The sequence below is a fragment of the Pseudophryne corroboree genome, chromosome 3, assembly GCF_028390025.1.
Source record: "Pseudophryne corroboree isolate aPseCor3 chromosome 3, aPseCor3.hap2, whole genome shotgun sequence".
NCBI classification, from domain to species: domain Eukaryota; kingdom Metazoa; phylum Chordata; class Amphibia; order Anura; family Myobatrachidae; genus Pseudophryne; species Pseudophryne corroboree.
The window spans coordinates 177,679,784-177,701,667 of NC_086446.1; the positions used below are offsets into that span (position 1 = coordinate 177,679,784).

At 40.9% G+C, this 21,884-nt stretch overlaps 1 protein-coding gene across 1 annotated transcript in view; it reads left to right on the plus strand.

Annotated features, from left to right (window-relative positions):
- LOC135055042 (homeobox protein MSX-2-like) overlaps positions 1–21,617 on the plus strand; it is a 368,401-nt gene extending 346,784 nt beyond the window's left edge. Inside the window, exons 2-3 of the mRNA XM_063958628.1 lie at positions 4,007–4,898; positions 18,241–21,617. Of these exons, the coding sequence (XP_063814698.1) occupies positions 4,517–4,898; positions 18,241–18,656 (798 nt within the window). The 5' untranslated portion in view covers positions 4,007–4,516 and the 3' untranslated portion in view covers positions 18,657–21,617. The remainder of the gene's footprint in view (positions 1–4,006; positions 4,899–18,240) is intronic.
- Positions 21,618–21,884: the final 267 nt, after the last annotated feature.

Sequence of the window (21,884 nt, forward strand, 5' to 3'; positions counted from 1 at the left end):
GGGTCCCAGTGCATTGCTGTGCCCAGGGGCCCACACTGCTGTTTAAGACGGCCCTGACTGCAAACTATGCATATTCCACTCCTAATACTGACTGTAGTCATGAATGGTGAATGTTGGCCAAATGCTACACCTTACATGTTGTCCCGATTTCCATTAACGAATGTATCTAATACAGTTACGTGGGGTTACAGAACTACTTTCTAACTTCTGTAAAACACAGCGCAACCCCTGGGAGTACCCATGTCGCAGGTAAGTGGTTAAAGTCAATTCCGTGAATCCATTCTATTGGGTTTAATTGACTTATCTCCTCCAGCTAACACGAGCTCCCTATAATTCTGGTGATTACACGTATCATGAAGAGTGTGTTACTCGGAATAAAAGCAGCTCTGTTATAGGCTTGCAGTGCATGGAAATTTAATTTATACTTAAAAGTACCTCATTACCAGGGACTATGGACATGCATCGAGTGGCATCAGGCAACCAATGGACATAATGTTCCAGATCTTAATATACAGTAATAAGATACACAACGCCGAATTCTGATTCCTGCCACACAAACTTTTATCTGTACATGAATACATGATAAATGATAATCGTCCACATCTACACGTGTGGATAACAGTAATATGCCTTCATATCTATATGTGTGCGAGAGTGTATAGTGAGTCAGAGAAGCTATCCATTTACTCCAAAAACATTGTATACACTGTGTACTTTAGAATGTAAGCTCTCTCGAGCAGGGCCCTCTTACTTACAGTATGTAGCTCCTACAAGACCATACTCCTTACAATGACACCATGTCCTTAGTTTGGAACCCTGATGCTTATTTCAATGACGTGTGCGCTGATACAGAAATGTTTATATACCCTGTCTATGTCCTACATTGTCTTCTATGTAAGTCATTGTTTTCTTGTTCTGCTCCTTTGTTTCTGTACTTTGTCAGGCGCTGAGGAACCCTTGTGGCACCATATACATAAAGGATAATAATAGTAACAGTGTCATTTGCGTGAGTTGACTATTACTAAGCGCAAGTCTCCTCTCCTTGTCAGCGCTATAGGTATTAATAAATGCTGTAGGATACCCTCAGAGACTGCTATTGACTGTACTAGACAGAGAAAAAGTGAATACTGTAAATTGTTTATCAAAATTAAACAAAAAAAGCTTTTATGACTAAAATGCATCTGAGATCAAGCAGGGATCTGGACTAATCAGAGGTAAGTGTCAGTCTGTGGATTCCTAGCAGAACTTGTTACTACAGCATATGTTTCTGCACATGATTTTTGGAATCCCTGGCTGCTGCCAAGTTGTAGTGTTTAAACCTGTTAGGCCATAAACAACAACAACAACAACAACAACAACTACTACTACTACTACTACTACTACTACTACTACTAGTAGTAGTAGTACTACTACTAGTACTACTACTAATAATAATAATAATAATAATAATAATGTATAGTTGGGAGATTGACTTCTTGCTTCGCCTGAGATTACTTTTGTCCGGACTGGCCATATATACAGTATACTGAACAGTAACAACATTATACTACAGTGAATCGGATTGACATGAACCTTATGTATTATATTCAATAGATGAATTCATCATTTAATTACATTGAACACAATGGGAACACACATGTTTAGCTAATACATCTATTGTACTTGACAATGATAACACTAGTATAGTAAATATTTATAGGCCATGAACTCCAAGCATGCTTCGTTATAAACGTATTTCAGTGCCAATGCATGTTCAGATATGTACAGTATTTCATTAGAAACACAATGGCAAGCAGTTCCTTACATGTCATGTCTGTGACCAAAGTAGCAGAGCTGTTTAAAAAAGCGAATACGGTGTAATAGTTCAACAGCTTTAATATGGCGCAATAACTTTAATATGGTGCATACCTAGTATTAATATGATGTTACTATGGTGCATTACTGTGAATGACAGTGCTATCTATCACACAATTTCTCTCTCTCTCTCTCTCTCTCTCTCTCTCTCTCTCTCTCTCTCTCTCTCTCTCTCTCTCTCTCTCTCTCCTCATAGCGGTGGAGAAGCTATGTAAAGAAAATGTAAATATAGACAGCATACAATGTTTAAATAAAATAATGTTTTAAAGTGAAACATACATGTCTGCCACTGGTCAGGAAAAGCTGCTTGCCAAGATCTCAGCTTTACTATTTTCCATGAATTCTGAAACAGGTCTTTCTGTCCCCATTCCTATAGACACATAAATACGTAGTTCGCTGATTCTACTTAATGATATTATGATAAACTTATGACTGGTAGATTGCAGCTGACACAAGCATCCAATTCATAGCGGTCTGCTAGGTCCATGCAGTGTAAAACATTTTAATATTTAAAAACCTGTGGGAGTGCGGTGTGGGTCGGGGTGCTGTACATATCGCAGGACTATGGGATAGATAGATAGATAGATAGATAGATAGATAGATAGATAGATAGATAGATAGATAGATAGATAGATAGATGCACAGTAGTACTATATGGGATATCTGTCAATCTATATTACATCTATTTGTTTATACATTGTGGACACAATATTTATTTATCTGTATCTCTCATCATCAATGTGTCTAACAATGTATTTACACCATTTATCTTTGTACATCTACATATCTATATGGCTAGATAAACGGTGTGAATGAATTGTGAGATCGTTTAATGATAAAATATTTATTTCATATGTCTCTTTCATCATCAAACGATCTCACAATTTATTTGCATCATTTCTCTTTCACTGTCAATATCGATATGTCACGCCATATGTCACGCCATTTATTCCTCTGTCTCTCTCACTATCTAATCTATCTATCTATCTATCTATCCATCCATCCATCTCACCATTTATTTATGTTTCTCTCTCCTTATAGTAGCGGAGAAGCTACAGTGTGTAAAGAAAATATAAATATAAAAATCATGCAATGTTCAAATAAAAGAATGTTTTAAAGGTGAAACATACATGTGTGCCACTGGTCAGAAAACGCTGCTAGCCAATATCTCAGCTTTAAATATAATAAATGATGTTATATATGTCTGGAATAATTCCCTGAGTGCTGCTGCAGGCTCTGGGCTTGCATGGGTTAAGAGGCTGTGAGAAAGGACCCAGGACAGTGAGCCTGAGCCGGGCTATAAGTGAGCACATTCTCCCAGAGGTAGCTTCTCTGTTTGATCCTGCCGAGCCTGGCGCCTAGCATAACATAACTTGTCTGCCTTATTAAATGCTCTGACTTCTGCTGAAGGATTGCCTGGTGATTCAATGCAATGTTCCGCCACAGCCCTGGCCATTGTAATGAATTAACCATTACTCAGCTAAGTGGAGCAGGTCCCACTGCTGAATGGAATTACTAATGAACCTCTCTATGCTGTTGCTTTGATGCACATAAATTGGGTTGATACTGTGCACTAATAATTATTCTTATTAATTGGTTTGACAGGAAATTCCTGATGTTTAAGTTAACCACATTAGTAATGTAAGGAGGTGGTGCTCTGCCCATATGATGGTCTTTTCTAAACGTCTAGACCGCTGAGCTGACAATCTAAACATAGAAGAAATCAAACTACAGTATTAAGACATTTTAATAGGTATGGTTATTTAACACTTCTTAGTGCTCAGCTGTGAGTAATGTTATGCTACAGTAATTCATAGGCTGACGTGCTGAGAGTCAATACCTTGTGTCCAACACTTAATGGATGTTATTGTGGATATACTGTAGGTAACACGTGTTTTGTATTACGTAGTAGTGCTGTGTTTAACTATTAGGAAACATAAGCTGATTTCAGTGGACACTATTTAGGATAAAATGCAGTTTAACAGTAGCAATGGGGACAATAAAAGGGAGTTGATCCCTTTTATAAGGCTGCCTAGTGATTATTTGCAATCATGTAGTCTCTTGCTAAGCAGCCATTAAACCCCACAGCCAGAACTTCATGAACTTTTTCTTTTTCTCATTCTGCCTTGATGCTTCTTTTTTTTTTTTTTAGGAGGAAGGGGGACACTGTTGGGCCAATAGAAACCCTACTATGTGACGTTTGAAGGGGTCGGACTCTGCCATTGGAGGGCGGTGCCATGAAAGGAAAGTAAAAGGAGTTTATTAGCTGCGGAGTGGAGTGAGTGTGAGTGAGTGTGGGAGCAGAAAGCAGACAGAAACCTACTTAGCCAAGGATCAGGGGCACACAGACTGGTGACTTTGGATAAGCCAGACGCAGAACAACCTTTCTTATGTATTTTGCTCCTATGTAGACAGTGCTATGTGATGTGGAATGAGAAGCAGCAGTAATCTCCCTGTAATATGTAAGCCCAGCAGCATCTCCTCTCCTTAGGGAGCATTGTACCCCCCTGGTGGGCACTTTATTATACTGGGACAGCACCTCCTCTGCTTGGACAGCTCCTCTCCTGCTGACGAACCTCTTTTCCCTCTCTCTCCTGGGACCAGGGACAGCTCCTCATCATCTGCTGGCACCCAGTGTCTATTCATTTTATGGCCCCTTTTTATGGCCCCTTTTCCTCAGATCATGAATCTTGACCGAGAAGGGTCCCCGGGGCCAAAGCCCAAACAGCCCGAGGCTAGCCAGACAGAGATGCCGGTGGCAAGCAGCAGCCCAGAAGTGGCTAGTGGCTGGAAGAGCCCAGCATTGTCCTTCAGTGTGGAGTCCCTGATCTCCCATCGGAAGCCCAGCAAGGCCCAGTCCCCGGACACTGGGGGTGATGGAGATCAGCAGCAGACTGTATTTACCTCTCGGACATTAGGTGCAGAGAAAGATGCGTCTCCCCTTGGTGGACACTTAGAAGACACCTGTAAACAAGACCCTGAGACCCTAGGCGATCATGGGGGCAACTCCTGGTACCAGGGGCCACCCTACTCCTCACCCCCAAGTAAGTAGAAACAGGCATCTTTATCGAACAATTAAATATCTGGAGTTATCTAAGGATGTAACAGATTATATTAAATTAGTCTGTATTTATTTTATTTTTTTGCTGTTTTTGCAAGGATTCTCTTTCTATAACTTATGTGCATATAAAAGTTCTCACTTCTAAGCTCAAACTTTCAGGGCAGCAGTTAGATGTACAGTATGTTTCGTGGTTATTTCAACATGTATTGTCCTGCCTGCTTCAAGTCTATTTACAGTATGATATTATATGAATGACAAGTATTCTGTGAATATGCACCGCAACTACGATTATTGTCGGGATCGCGAGATTGCATCCTTTTATGTTAACACAAAACAGGCAGGAATACACTTATAAGAGATAGATGTGTGTGTGTGTGTGTGTGTGTGTGTGTGTGTGTGTGTGTGTGTGTGTGTGTGTGTGTGTATTTGTATGTATGTATATACAGTGTGTATTAGTAAACATATACACTAGTTTTAATCTGTTAATATATATAGAGAGAGAGTTGTAGCATGCTGATACATGTAAAAGCATTGTATAATATGCGGGACAATATAGTTTTGTACATGACAATCTGGGTACCTAATGTATGAAGAAATGTAAACGCTGCCTAATGATAAAGTCTACAGTTAAAAAAAACTAGGCGGCCCAATTGTATTTGCTGGGAATTGGATTAGCTACTGTAGGTGATTTTTCAGTTCAATGTATTCAGTTAGGTAATAATTCATATGTATCTGTGACAGTGGTGCTAACGCTCGGGTTAAATCATCTTCACACAATGTTCCACTTGACATACACAACACGTCCTAACTCTAATTTTCTGCCTAATATAACATACAGGCGGGGGGGCTCCGCTCTTTGAGCATATGTTAAATAGCTGTAAAACGATAGCACTAATAATTTAATATGTGAAAGTGAAAAGCTAAATATCATTTAACTACACTAAGTATAAACTTTTTTTAACATTACATTTTGCAACTGAGTTCATAAACTATTCAATGTGCTTATACTGTTAGTAGTTACTGTAAAAAAACAAACAAAAGGAAACTGTTTTGCTGGCACAATTTGATCTTGACTGCACCCATTACCAGTTTACAAAGCATCATATTTTCCAAGGGCTTGCACTGGAATTCATTTAAACATGAGTCAATGGCGAAAAAAAAAAAAAACTGTTCTGGGTTTGTGGATTAAATGTAAAAATTATGTTCTATGCTTAAAGTCTAAACACAGTTCAGAAGAGAGCAATGCAGAGGAACTTTGGTGTGATGGGGTTAACAGGACCCACAGATATTAATTTTCCATCTTAAAAAAAAATATTTGTAGAGATGGAAATACTGACTTTGAATCAGGGTCTTTGTTAACAGAACTCTGTAGCATCTTCTGACTATTCACATATCAAAGAAAATGTTGTGCAGTTTAGATAATTCAACTTCAGATCAAGGGGGTTCTGTTTTCAAAATAATTACTCTCCCTTCATGCTGTCTAACAAAGAGAACTTATTCAAAGGGAGTTATTTATATATTTTATAATATTTTCTGTGTTCCTCCTAACAGTACAGCAAATGAAAAGTATATGTTTATCTTTAAACACTTGCAATAACTATCATTTAAAAAAACAAACTATTCTTATTATTAATGTAGGAGATAACTATTAGAAAATGATTGTTCCAGTATCAACTCCTTGAATTATATTACTATTTATTCCAAAAATGACAATAAGATCAAATAATTGAAATAAAATAAAATAAAGTAACGTCAAAAAAGGCATGCTGCAACAGATGCCAAGAGCCTGCATCCCAACAAATATCCATCAATTCGGGCCAGCCGTTTGTTACTGTATGCCAAAGTATAATTCACTCCAACATGTATGGTGTTTACAGAATATTGCTTTCTGAATAAACTATATAAATTACAGACACACATAGAAGGGTGGAATTTACAGTGTCTCGAGTTGCTTTGCTGGCCAATAGAAAAGTGAGATTTTGTTTGAAAGCTTAATTTAAAGGGGAGTTTAAATTTGGGAAAAGGATCAAACAATTTCTTAAATGTTACTGTCAAAGGCATAGAACACAGAAAACTTACTTTCTTTAACTTTATTTATTCATGTATTTAAATCTTGTATCATCTGCGCTACATTTGTATCCTTGAATGTTTACAGTGAAATTCTGCATAGTTATTACAAAGTCTGCCTTTTAAACACCGGTATTTCTAAGTAAAAACGTGTTTTATTTTTCACATAATCTACAGATAACTGCCTTTTATTTTTATGATAAAATGGTCTCCAATGCATTACACTGTAAATTAACTTCATGTCATAAAGGAACATGGAATGAGATTTCAAGTACAGCCTTAGGATTTACAACAAATCATTAAAATTCACTGCTAGTTCATCTGTTTCCTTTTGCGTAAACAAGGTAAAAAGAGAACATCATGTTGTTACATTTTTTCATATATTTTCTTTGCAGCCTGCAATTGTAGTAATGGAGCGCCTTATCAAGCTAGTAAAAGGCCAGGACATTTTTAATTTAAAGCGAGTGCAAGAAAAGTAAGGGAGGGGGTGGGGGGATACCCTGAGGCCTGGAAGGACACCACATGAATCTTCTACAATCAATTCTCTTTGCTTCATGCTGTTTTGGTTGTGCCTGTTCAATAAAAGTTGTTTTTGAAAAGGAACCGCACTTCACAGCCCCATTCTCCCAGATCTCACTGACCTGTATTCAATTCATAACCCGGGAACTACATTTTCACTTTGATCTAAAGAGCCAGGGCTGCAGAATGAGACCTGTGTTTAGTTTGGTTTGTAATGTGAGTTATCAGAGTGGTCAGACAGACAGTGCCACTCAAGGGCCACTTACAAAATGTAATTTGTGCAAATAACAGATTGTAAGCACCTTAGGACAAGTACCTCTTTTCTGTTCAAAGCATTCATATAGGATCTCACTCTATTTATTGCACTGTTCTTATGTGTATGTAACTTTTTCAGTAGAACACTCCAGTTCCTTTTCACTCTCTGTATAAATATTGCTGTATGCATTAGATATTATATGGCTAACTGAAATTCTGTACATCTATTTTTAAATAAAACTAGCTGAAAATATGTACAGATAATTAAAAACAAACCTGTATGAGGTGAAGGTTGTTATACATCTGAACTTGGCATTATTGTATAAGTGGATGTGACATCACTTCTGGTTCTGGAGCTAAGCGGATGGCAATGGTTTTACAGAAATATTTAAATTGGGGCAAATCAGAAGTTCCATAATTTAGCTTTAACCGTTTCTTACAGATCAGTCCTCTTTGATTATTTTTCGTGGTCATGTAGTGATCCCTTTCACTTTTATGGCCAACGTACACCAGTGCCCCAATATAAATGATTGTGCAACAGAACATATACAAGATTGAATCTATTGCATAAATATATCTGTATCTTTAATAAACATTGCCATTATAAACCACTGAATAACTACACTTTATTGAGTGCGACATTTAACACATTTCCAAATATATATATACACATTTACATAATGCATAAAAAAAATTTATTTGTTTTTTATTAAATATATTTTAGATTATTTTGGGGAATGTGATATACTTTTAAGATTAAAGATACAAACAATGGGCATATCATTTGAAAAAATATCATCTGTATTAATGAAATAAATGACTTGCAGAATGTCCCCAGCATTAGTTAAACCAGACATTTATATTTTATGATTTCAAAGTAAAAAGTATGTTAGGGAAGGTTATTCTAGTAACATTTAGGTATGATCAAGGCAGGGGTACTGATCAGTGATGGCTCCAGATACGGGGTGGCAGCCAGTCCAAAAGGTAAAAAGGGGAGCCACACCAACTGCCCCCCCTCCCTTACACACACACACACACACCACCCCAACACTGGCAAACATAACCTTCCGGGACCAACTTGCAGTTGGTACAACCTCCTTCTCTGAATTTTGGACAGCCATACATCTAGAGCCGCCACTGGTACTGATGCTAGTGTTAGGGAACTTATTAGCAATATTTTAAGGCCTTGTGCTAGTATTGGAATTTGGGCTTTGGCGAATGTTACTGTTTTGGTTATGACTAAAATGTATTAATATCAAGTTAATACCATGATTTTACCCATCTACTTTAGTAGTTATCGCTTTAATCGTTAGGCCAGTGGCTGTTATTTTATTCATATATCAGAGTTTTCGCTTAACACCCGTGGGCTTTGACAGATTCAGTAAATAATTAAAAAATATATTTCCATATAAAGCAAATACTATAGAAACAATGGGGTAATGGGGGTTATAGTTTGTCTCTTTTAGTGATTTATGAATAAGACTATAGGCTAAAGGTGTTTTATAAAATAAAAATATCATATACATTTTGGCAATAACATCATTGTGTTCCAGCATTGTTGATACCACATCCAATTATCACTTTAATATTCATAATCACTTTAATATTCATAGTAGTTAAATATTCAAGTAGTAAATATTGCAGATTCGCCATAGACACAAAGATGAGAGGCAGCAATCATTACATTGTATTATTAGAGTTTTTCATAGATAATAAATTATCTGACTTCCAATGGAAGGATGTATTCAATAAGTACTGTGATTAATGAGAGCAATAGTTTGCTATGTAGGCTGGAACAGTGGTTTAAAAGTGGGTGCAGAAACATGGCCCAACACAATTTCTTCCTACATGCAGTATAAAATATAGATTCCTTTTAAATGATTACAGTGAACATAATTTGGTCTATTGCCAATAAAAGTAAAATAAAACTCTGTATATCTGATCCAATAAACTAGAACAGTTACTCGCGACACAAAGGCCTACCACTTCTCATCACAAGAGAGCCATTGTTACAGTGTTTGTCTCAGTCAGGCCCTCTGTATAAACCAATAATTGTGGCATACTTGTGTTTTCTAGGCATGCCATGTAGTACAGTGGGAGGTAAGAATAGACTTCCAAAAAAACGAAACATTGTTTACATTAAACTAAGAACGCACATTTTTATTTTAAAACGTATGTTTAAACTTCTATTTTACACACAATGGCTTATTCTCTTTCCGTCTGTAAAGGAATAAAATGTCACTAATATAGTATTGATTAAAACGGCATGTGCTGTTTGAGTTTTAGGCAATAAAGAAAGGTAGAAAGCCTACGTTTTTGTCAAAGGAATGTAGTAAAACTCTACATATGCATGTTTAGATGTTTATTGCTGCCAGAGAGCTTGCCAAACATTACTTTAGCAGTGTTCCCCTTGGAAGCAAAAAGGTTAACAACAACAAGGCACAGTTGGATTCTTTGATCAATTACAGAAAAACAAAATAAATCAGTTTATCACTGTGCAAAATACTGCACCTCAAAGGTCTTGATACTTTACAGCATCAGTACAGATAGGTTGATAATGCCATGGTTTTCCAGACACTAGATAAGACAGCTATTCTGGAATAATACACCCACTTAGTGTGGTTAAAGGGGATGTAGTTATGTGACCGTCTTAGAAATACTGGTTTTCATGTTCAACCTTTTCCAAATTCTAGTAGCGTTAACAAAACCCAGATAGACCAAATTCTGTCTTGACTGAACCATTAAGTCTTCATACCCACTAGTTTTACTTGGGTATTTAACACTAGCATTTATTTAATTTATTAACAGTTATTTATATAGCACACACATATTCTGCAGTGCTTATCAGAGGATATTTAGCCAGTCACTTCAGTCCCTGCCCCAGTGGAGTTTACAATCTATGGGGTTGATGCAGCAAGCAGTGAGAAGAGTGGAGAAGTGGACCAGTGAAAAAGTTGTCCAAAGCAACCAATCAGCTTTGAGGAAGCATTTAAATAACAAAAATGATAGGTAGGCACTGATAGGTTGCTATGAGCAACTTTTCCATTGGTCTACTTCTGCACTTCTTGATACTGGATGCAGTCAATATACCGTCTGTCGGGATCCCAACGTTCAAGAGACTGACGCCGGAATCCCGACAGCCAGTGAAATACCGACAGCCAGAATTTCGACCACCACCGGGTATTCCCACACGGTTGGTGCGTCCACTCCACCAACCAAGTGAAAACAGAACCTGTGGCGAGCGAAACGAGCCACTTGGCTCGATGCATGGCGAGGGGACTTGCTGCCCCTGCCGCCGGGATTCCAGCAGATGGGATGCCGCTGTTGGTATAGTGACAGCTGTCATTCCATCTGCTGGGATATCATATGTATCCTATTGATAGTATACATCACCCCCCTATATTCCTTTATCATATGGATACCCTAGGGTAAATATTTGGTTAATTACCCGCATGTTTTCAGATTGTGGGAAGAAACTGGTGTACCCAGAGGAACCCCATACAAATAGATAGGACTTTAGTGGAAATTGAACCCAAGGCCCCAGTGGCGTGAGGCAGCAAGGTAAGCATCGCATCACTGTTATGCCCCTAAAAATGTAAAGTGTTTTGCTACACATTTCTACTGTAGAGCTCCCTGGACTTTCTGATGCATTGACACGTGGTAAATGCACAAACTGAAGAAGTAATGCTCTGAAAAACACCACCTCAGTGTAATGTAACTTTATGTAAGTAAAAACACAGCAACACTGGATTCTAGACTCAGACCTATTTACACACAAAGTGCATGCAAAACACTAAACAAGAAAAAAAAAAAAAGCCATCCAGACAATCAACACTGCTCGAGATTAAAAAATAAATAAAAAATTCTCTCTCACTCTTCAGCATGATAAACATTGTGGCATTTTCCGTACTCAAATACTCAAAGACACGGCTGCATTATTGAAAGGTGTGTGTGTGTGTGTGTGTGTGTGTGTGTGTGTGTGTGTGTGTGTGTGTGTGTGTGTTTTTTATCATTCCTATGGCAATGAAAAGACTAAGGGTGTCATTCTGACCCGTTTGCACGCTGCAGTTTTTCGCAGCGTAGCGATCGGGTCAGAACTGCGCATGCATCAGCACTGCAGTGCGCCGGCGCATGGACGCCCGTCGCTGCACTACGATCGCCTCTGCCTGATTGACAGGCAGAGGCGGTCGATGGGCGGAAGGGGGCGAAACGGTGGCCCGCAGTGGCTGCGTGACATCACACGCAGTCGCTGCGGGCCGGGGAGCAATGAGTAGCTCCCGGCCAGCACGCTAAAGCTGCGCTGGTCGGGAGCTACTCTTGAAGTACAAAGGCATCGCCGCTGACATGCGGGGCAGACTAGCCCTGTGCTGGGCGTCCCCCCGCATGTCTGAGTTCATGATCGCAGCTGTGCTAAATTTAGCACAGCTACGATCAACTCGGAATGACCCCCTAAGGCCCTAATTCAGACCTGATCGTAGCAGCAATTTTGTTAGCAGATGGGCAAAACCATGTGCACTGCAGGGGGGGGGGCAGATATAACATGTGCAGAGATTTAGGTGGGGTGTGTTCAAACTGAAATCTAAATTGCAGTGTAAAAATAAAGTGGAGGGCAGATATAACATGTGCAGAGAGATTAGATTTGGGTGGGTTATGCTGTTTCTGTGCAGGGTAAATACTGGCTGCTTTATTTTTGCGCTGGAATTAAGATTTCAGTTCGAACACACCCCACCCTAATCTAACTATCTCTGCACATGTTATATCTGCCCCCCCCCCCCCTGCACTGCACATGGGGGGTAATTTCAAGTTGATCGCAGCAGGAATTTTGTTAGCAGTTGGGCAAAACCATGCAGGGGAGGCAGATATAACATGTGCAGAAAGAGTTAGATTTGGGTGGGTTATTTTGTTTCTGTGCAGGGTAAATACTGGCTGCTTTATTTTTACACTGCAAATTAGATTGCAGATTGAACACACCACACCCAAATCTAACTCTCTCTGCATGTTAAATCTGCCTCCCCTGCAGTGCACATGGGGGGTAATTCCAAGTTGATCGCAGCAGGATTTTTTTAGCAATTGGGCAAAACCATGTGCACTGCAGGGGAGGCAGATATAACATGTGCAGAAAGAGTTAGATTTGGGTGGGTTATTTTGTTTCTGTGCAGGGTAAATACTGGCTGCTTTATTTTTACACTGCAAATTAGATTGCAGATTGAACACACCACACCCAAATCTAAATCTCTCTGCACATGTTATATCTGCCTCCCCTGCAGTGCACATGGTTTTGCCCAATTGCTAACAAAAATCCTGCTGCGATCAACTTGGAATTACCCCCTATGGTTTTGCCCAACTGCTAACAAAATTCCTGCTGCGATCAACTTGGAATTACCCCCCATGGTTTTGCCCAACTGCTAACAAAATTCCTGCTGCGATCAACTTGGAATTACCCCCATGGTTTTGCCCATCTGCTAACAAAGTTGCTGCTACGATCAGGTCTGAATTAGGCCCCCAAACACCAGAAGTAATGCAGTCTTGTGGCAAGAGAAAATATATCATTTCTGAATCCAGACAGAGCAATTTAACTGGATTAAGATCTCCAATTATGCTATGTATTAATTACAGCCACATATGACATTTAAAAAAAAAATAAAGAAATCCAGCCCATTTTAATTTTTAGCTCAAAATTCATTGACACATTATTATGGTGCGTGTCCTGTGGTTCATTACCTTGATGTGCAGTCACCATAAAGCAGCATTACAGCTTGTTACAGTAGTGATCCTCTGATCAGGACAGTTTTACCCTACACAAGATGGGCACATTGTTTAGTCCATGACTGGTCATGTATGATAAATTATGTTTGTTTTCAGCACAGAAACAGTATTTATAGGTAGAATCGAAGGACGACTATTTTGACAGATTCACTAGAAGTTCATTGGAAGATAAATACAGCTCTGGGTGATGAGCTGATGCTACTCCTCAGAGTACCCTCAGAACAAAATAAAATAAATCATACATACAAATCATAAATAATAAATAAATCATTGTACAGTCGCCGCAGAATTATTGCAAATATATACTGTGTGTGTGTGTGTGTGTGTGTGTGTGTGTGTATATATATATATATATATATATATATATATATATCAGTTCGATTAGAAGGTGTGCAGGTGCGCTGGCAGTCCTTTTTCTCTCAACAGTAGAGAAAATTACAAGCACCAGAAACCTCTGAGTTGTAGCACAGGTATAGGATAAATACTGCAGCACTTTCCCAATGAAGGCTCCGGACTCCTGGAGCAGGATTGATTTCTAGGAATAAAACATAATGGAAAAGGCGCTCATAGTGCAGACTGTTTATTCAATTTAAAAACAGTAACAGGTCCACGAACAAATTGTATAGGACTCGTACCATATAGCACACGCTGTGGGCTGGTTACCACACGGTTCAAAGAAAATCCACTGGCACAAACTGCATACCCGCTGGCCGTATGTACATATATATATATATATATATATATATATATATATATATATATATATATATATATTGTCCAGGGAATTAAAATGTGTTAGGTAAATCCTTGCAATGATCATGAAAATTAGGGCCTAATTTAGACCTGTTCGCTCGCTAGGGTTTTTTTTGCAGTCCTGCGTTCGCATAGTCGCTGCCCATAGGGGAGTGTATATTTGCTTTGCAAATGTGCGAACACATGTGTAGCAGAGCTGTACAAACAGATTTTGTGCAGTCTGTGAGTTGCCCAGGACTTACTCAGCCGCTGCGAACACTTCAGCCTGTCCGGGACCGGAATTGACATAAGGAACCCTCCCTGTAAGCGCTTGAACACGCCTGCGTTTTTCCAAGCACTCCTAGAAAACGCTCAGTTGACACCCACAAATGTCTTCTTCCTGTCAATCTCCTTGCGAACGCCCGTGCGAATGGATCCTTCGCTCAAACAAATCGCTGATCGGCGACCTGCTTTGTACCCGTACAACGCGCCTGCACATTGTGGTGCATACGTATGCGCAGTTTAGGCCTGATCGCCCGCTGTATGAAAACGCAGCCTAGCGATCAGGTCTGAATTAATTCCTATATACTATATGACAGATCCTGTCAATGCATTTATAAGGAATTTTTAACTCTCCATAAAAACATAAGACATAAATTTTGTGATTGATGGCAGCGTCTGTGTTAGATTTAAAAAAAGATGAGATTGAGATCCCCTGAATCTCCTCTGAGGCGGTGGTGCTCTTGCAATGATTACCTATAAAATAAGCTTATACACCAAAACTGATCGGTGGTACTACTAGGCAAATCTATACAGTGGCATATTTATCACAATCCACGTTTCAGTGCCTAAATTTACAACATGAAAAAGAAAGATTTTTACACAAAATTACTATGTTTCTCTAATAAGAGCTCATTCTGATGAAGAGCTGGAAGCAGTGTGAATGCGTTATCTGGTCTTTAGGTCGACAACACCTAGGTCGACACTCATTAGGTTGACCACTAATTGTCAACATGCATTAGGTCGACATGATCACTAGGTCGACATGGCAAAGGTCTACACATGCAAAGGTCAACATGGGTTTTTCACATTTTTTTCTTAATTTTTTGAACTTTTTCATTCTTTTTGATCCACATGGACTACGATTGGGAGTAGTAACCTGTGCCTTGTGCAGCGGTAGTGGAGTGAGGCACCTTGCCCAAAGCATGGTGAGCGAAGCGAGCCATACGAGGGGACACGGTGCACTAATTGGGGTTCCCGGACACTTTACAAAGAAAATGACACACACCCTACCCCCTAAAAGAAAAACCTCATGTCAAGCTTTTTCCACAACGACCTTATCCATGTCGACCTAATGGTTGTGTCGACCAATAGTGGTCGATCTAATGACTGTCAACCTAGTTACTGTTGACCCAACGAACCACACCCGTGAATGCGCAAAGCTAACACATTGCTTCTTGGTTTGGCTGCCCAGTACACACTGCACATGCACAGCCATCAGATCCCTCTTTGAAAAACTTACCGAATAGAAGCCCATAGGCTACTATAGGGCAACGCCATCTACAGCCAAGTTCCGTAATGCTTGGTAAATCCAGTAGCACAGCAGCCCCTATATTTTCACAGCGGCACCCACTCACTATGAAAGGAAGCTGCTAATCCACAATGCTGGTAATCGGCTGTAAATGTGGTGCTGGACTGTAATATTAGAACCTGACCTCACACTTCCATGAGTAGAACGTGCTACCATGGTTTATAGAAGAGGTGGCTGCGGTTCACCACTTATCGAGGGAAAGGGGTGTGGAGGTGGTGGGGATGCCACTTGGGTGTCTAGATAAATCAAGCTTTTGACTTATATTTTTTATAATGAGAAGATAAATGGAGCAAGAAACGCAGTGCACAATATTCTGGGGGGTCCACCTCAGGTGCAGAATAATTATAAGGATATTTAAGGTGCTATATATACAGGGGTGTATCTTCCTATTGGCCAGGATGGCACTCGCAAGGGGCGCCAGCCGAGGAGGGGCGCCGTCCAGAGGTGCCACCCGCGGGCAGTAGGTAGATTCACTTTTAGGGGCAGCAGCTATCCCCCCACCCCCGTGTAGTTCCTCACCAGCAGGGATGCCCAGTAATGAACATAGTATGCAGCAGCGGCTGCTGGGGGGTGTAGTTTATGTAGAGTTTCTTGTCTGTATTGTGGTGCGGTGCTGGACCCCGGCGCCAATGACAGTGGCTGCTGCATTATTTGATCATTGATCATTAATGGGCTTCCCTGCTGTTGAGGAACTACACGGGTGGGGGGATAGCTGTCGCCTCTAAAAGTGAATCTACCTAAAAGTGCTGCCTTTAATAGTAAAATCAACATGGGGGCATATGTGTGTTTGGCACTGTGGGGGCACATGTGTCTCTGACGCTGTGGGAGCATATGCGTATCTGGCACTGTGGGGGCATACGAGTGTCCGGCACTGTGGGGGCATACGAGTGTCCGGCACTGTGGGGGCATACGAGTGTCTGGCACTGTAGGGGCATACGAGTGTCTAGCTCGGTGGTGGCATGTGTATCTGGCACTGTGGCAGCATATTTGTATCTGGCACTGTGGCAGCATATTTGAATCTGGCACTATACTCGGAGGCATTATGTGTATCTGGCACTGCACTACTGGGGTCATTATGTGTAACTGGCACTATACTGGGGGACATTATGTGCATCTGACACTACTGGGGACATTATGTGTAATGAGAACTACTGTGGGTATTGTGTGTAAGGCTGCTAATTGTGTGTGTGCGCATGTGTAGGGGGTGTGATTATATATTAATAGTTTGATATCATAATATAAAATTGTGAGGCCATGCCCACTTTCCCAGGAGCGTGCACGCCTTCCCACATATATATACAGTTGTGCTCATAAGTTTACACACTCTAGCAGAATTTGTGATTTTCTGGCCATTTGTCAGAGATTATGAATGATAACTCACAAACTTTTCTTTCACTCATGGTTAGTGGTTGGGTGAAGCCATTTATTGTCAAACAACTGTGTTTACTCTTTTTAAATCATAATGACAACAAAAACTACCCAAATGACCCTGATCAAAAGTTTACATACCCTGGAGATTTTGGCCTAATAACATGCACACAAGTTGATACAAACGGTCTTGAATGGCTACTAAAGGTAACCATCCTCACCTGTGATCTGTTTGCTTGTAATCAGTGTGTGTGTGTATAAAAGGTCAGTGCGTTTCTGGACTCCTGAAAGACCCTTGCATCTTTCATCCAGTGCTGCACTGACGTGTCTGGATTCCGAGTCATGGGGAAAGCAAAAGAATTGTCAAAGGAGTGAAAGAAAAGTTTGTGAGTTATCATTCATATTCTCTGACAAATGGCCAGAAAATCACAAATTCTGCTAGGGTATGTAAACTTATGAGCACAACTGTATATATATGGGCACTACTGATTGGCATAATGTGTATAAAGGGTACTACTGTGTAGCATAACGTGAATAATGTACATTACTGTGCTGTGTCATGTGAGTAAGGCACACCACTGTGGTGTAATTTGCATTGGGGTACTATTGAGTGGCCACGCCCCTTTTTGGCACACGTGCCTTCCCTATTTCAAATATGGAAATATGGAGGGTGGGGGGCACCAGTCCTTTACTTTGCCAGGGGCACTCGGACACCTAAATACACCCCTGTGTATATATATATATATATATATATATATATATATATGTTAACAAAACATTTTCTAACACAGGGCTGTGAAAATATGTCAATTCTTATGCATAATGCATAAGAATTGACATATTTTCACAGCCCTGTGTTAGAAAATGTTTTGTTAACATATATATATATATATATATAGATATATATTTATTTCTGTTCACTATTTCTTTTAATATAAAAGAAAAATCTGCAACCTTTTTTAAAGAAACATGAATTGTTCCCAGTTATATAAAAACGAAACTTTCTGTGCTTTCTTTCTCTCGATAGGACATGCAAGCCCTCCACCATGCACTTTGAGGAAACACAAAAATAACAGAAAGCCCAGAACTCCATTCACCACTTCTCAGTTGTTGGCCCTGGAGAGGAAATTTAGACAGAAGCAGTATCTCTCCATTGCTGAGCGAGCCGAGTTTTCCAGCTCTTTAAACCTCACAGAGACACAGGTGAAGATCTGGTTTCAAAACAGACGAGCCAAAGCCAAACGGCTTCAGGAGGCCGAACTGGAGAAGCTGAAAATGGCTGCCAAGCCACTGTTACCCTCTTTTGCGTTACCATTCCCCTTTAATGCTCAGTTGGGGTCTGCAGCAGCATATGGAGCTCCCACTGCCTTCCAGAGACCTGCATTGCCCATGCCTGGACTCTTCACCACGCCAGTCACATATGGAATGTATTACTTGTCTTAAAGGTGTGCAAATCACTTAATATACAGAGCGTCGTTGTAAAGCGCAACATAATGACAACTAAGGGGGGAAGGTACTAATGAGCATCGGATATCTACGGCTGTATTTGTTGGCTGACTGATCATTTAGGATGTGAGACTTTGTTGGCAAAGCTGAATATGCTGCAGTCACATTACACCCCTGCTTTCCCGGTGGGGTCAAAATTGTAATTCAAGCAAGTTTATATGTCAGTGACATTATAGAAAGCACTTTACTCTTTGGTGCCTTTCCTACCACAAAAGTGACCATCAATGCTGCATCAAAGACATTTGTCTTGGGAGTAAAGGTGTTAAAATAATTGCAACATTGATTATTAATTAAAAAAGAAAAAAAATAGAAAGATATTCATGTAAACTTTAACAATTGTTTGCTGTGAATGGTGTTGGTGTTGGAAGCCAGGTCTCAAAATACTGTAGTGACCTACTCCATATATGTCCATTACTCTTTTAACTTTGACACTTTCATGTTGTAGCAGCAATATCATTCACACATTAATGTTCCTATTTTCTCAATTAAACTTGATTTGCTGGACATGTCACTGGTTCACTGATCTACAGGAACTACTGAAATGCTTGAAGAGACTTTATCTTGGGGACATTCTTTAACATCCATGTAAGCTAAAAAAATAATTTGACAGAAAAGAGTCAGAAAAAAAGCGAACAATACACGGTGGAGTCACAGTATTATGACCACCGGCTTATAGCCAGAGTAACTGTGAGTGCAGCATGGACACAGGGCCGGTTCTTGGGCGCTGTGCGCCCCGGGCGACAATAGGGGGTGTGGCTACGTACAGGGGGCATGGTCATTTACGCCCCCTGTACAGACTGAAATGATGTCCGGTGCGCGATGACGTCATCGCGCACCGCACAGTAAAGGACCTCTCCACGAAGGGAAACTAGACGCGTACGCGTCTAGTTTCTCTTCACAGCGGCAGCGGGGGCAACGGGCAGCGGGGGGCACAGCAGCAGCGGATCTTGCCCTGGTGCGGCGCCCTCCGGATGGCGCCCTGCGCCCTCCGGAAGGCGGCGCACCGGGCAAAAGTCCTGCTTGCCCGTGGCAAGATCCACTACTGCATGGACAGCAGCTAGACGGGCTGGGAGGTGCTGGGAGGTTGGCACAGGTACATTTTAATGGTGAGCTGCTCCACTGTAGCGTGTCGGTTAGCAATCAAGCACCTTCGTAGCCGACGTTCACCTCTCACATCACTGGCACGTGGCGCTCCGGTTATTCGCAATGGTGCCATTTGTCCAGTCATTATATACCTTCACCACAGCAGCACATGAACACTTCACAAACTGCGCTGTTTAAGAAATACTGCCACCATTGGCCCGAAAGCTGATAATCATCCCTTTGCAACATGGAAAAATCACCCCTTTTACCCATGACAGCAAGGGTGATATGTATGCAGACGGCCTATCGCACACTTTATATATCCACCAAGCCAGCGCATTACACGTGACGTACTTCATGGGCTACGTGCAGCCAACGTCAAATGTAGGAGGTGTCATAATAATGTGACTGGACCCGGTAGCATCGCTGAAGAAAAATCACATAACCTAGAGATGAAACGAAATGGGAAAAACGTAATTTAGGGTTAGGATTGTATTCATTGAGTAATGGGACTGTGTATACATTTTGTTGTATAAATGAAAATGTACAGTATCATGCAACATTTAAGGGCGTGTTTCATTTCACCCCCCTCCTTCCCCAGATCTATTGTGAAAGTACTTTTCTTCACCACATCTGGTCACTTACTGCACACTCTGCAGGGAATAAACAGCTTTTATATGCATACTGTATGTAGCCTGCACGTGTTGATTTTAAATCGAAAGAATAGGATTGTGGGGGTCATTTTCTTATATCAGCATTTTTCATTTTACATCTTCTCTCACATTCAAGTGCCTATATTACATTTCTGAGAGGAACCCTCTGGCGGCATTTCACCGGTATGAAAAATGTACATGAAGCTTCACTGTAATCGATAGCTGCTCTGTGTGGGCGGCAGGAATTTTAGAGGGGGACAAGGAGAGTGAGATGCACTGCACAAGAGGGAATGTGGGGAGTCGGAGATTAATTACCACACATAGGAGAATAGATAATGATCTGCCAGGGAGAAGATGAATGGGAAACAAAATACAGTAAGAAGGCGCTATTCCACTGTCCTGCATATGTCTCGCATATATAGGACTCTCCTCTGATACGGAAAACGTTTGGAGGTATGTCCCCTGTCATGCATCCCTGTAATGCAGAATAAAGGACAGGACTCATGCAGTAATTAGCAGCGCATCTTATAATGGTGGAGGTAGCGGGCTGGGGACGGCTTAAGTGCTAGACACACCCTCTCCACTGCATGGTCATACCCTCCATATTGGACGATCATGCTCACTCAAACGTTTGGAAATCCTGTGTTAACCCAGAATGTAATACTACAGATGAAGATATAGATACTGATTAGAGCTTTGATTCAGAATTAGAAGCATATCTAGAAAAAAATAATAATAATAGAACTTTGCATTGCACTGCTGCAGGCAGGCAGATTTAAAATGTGCAGAGAGTTTTAGTGCCTGATTCGGAGTTGAACAGTCACAATGTTCATGGAGTTGAGCGATTGTTTGATACTGTCTGTGCACGAAGACCCCTAAAAACTTGTCCGGTGCATGCGTTATACTCTATGTATGCTCAGCATCAGAGTTGCGATTGAGGCACACAGAGGGAGATTTATTAATGCTTGGAGAAAGATAAAGTACCAACCAATCAGATTCTATAATTTTTCAAATACAGTCTTTAAAAGGTGACCCGGTCCACATACTGGCGTTCAGGATGCCGGCAGTTAGGAGACCAATGCCGGAATCCCGACACAGGTCAGAAGACCCAGGCCAGGATACCGACATTGACCACACTGCCAGTGCTGGAATCCTGACTGCCGGCATCCCAAATGTAACTATGCCGGGGAGGGTTACGGTTAGGCTCTGGGGGGTGTTAGGTTTAGGCAGAGGGGAGAGATTTAGACTGCGGGGAGGGAGAGTTAGGCACCAAGGGGGGATGGTTAGGGTTAGGCTGCGGGGAGGGTTAGACTGCGAGTGGGGGGGGGGGGTCAGGATGCAGGGAGGGAGGATTATGTTTGGGGGGGAGATGCGGAGGGTTACAAAAGTTATCAGGTGTCAGGATTAAGCGTGTTGGAATGGGATGCCA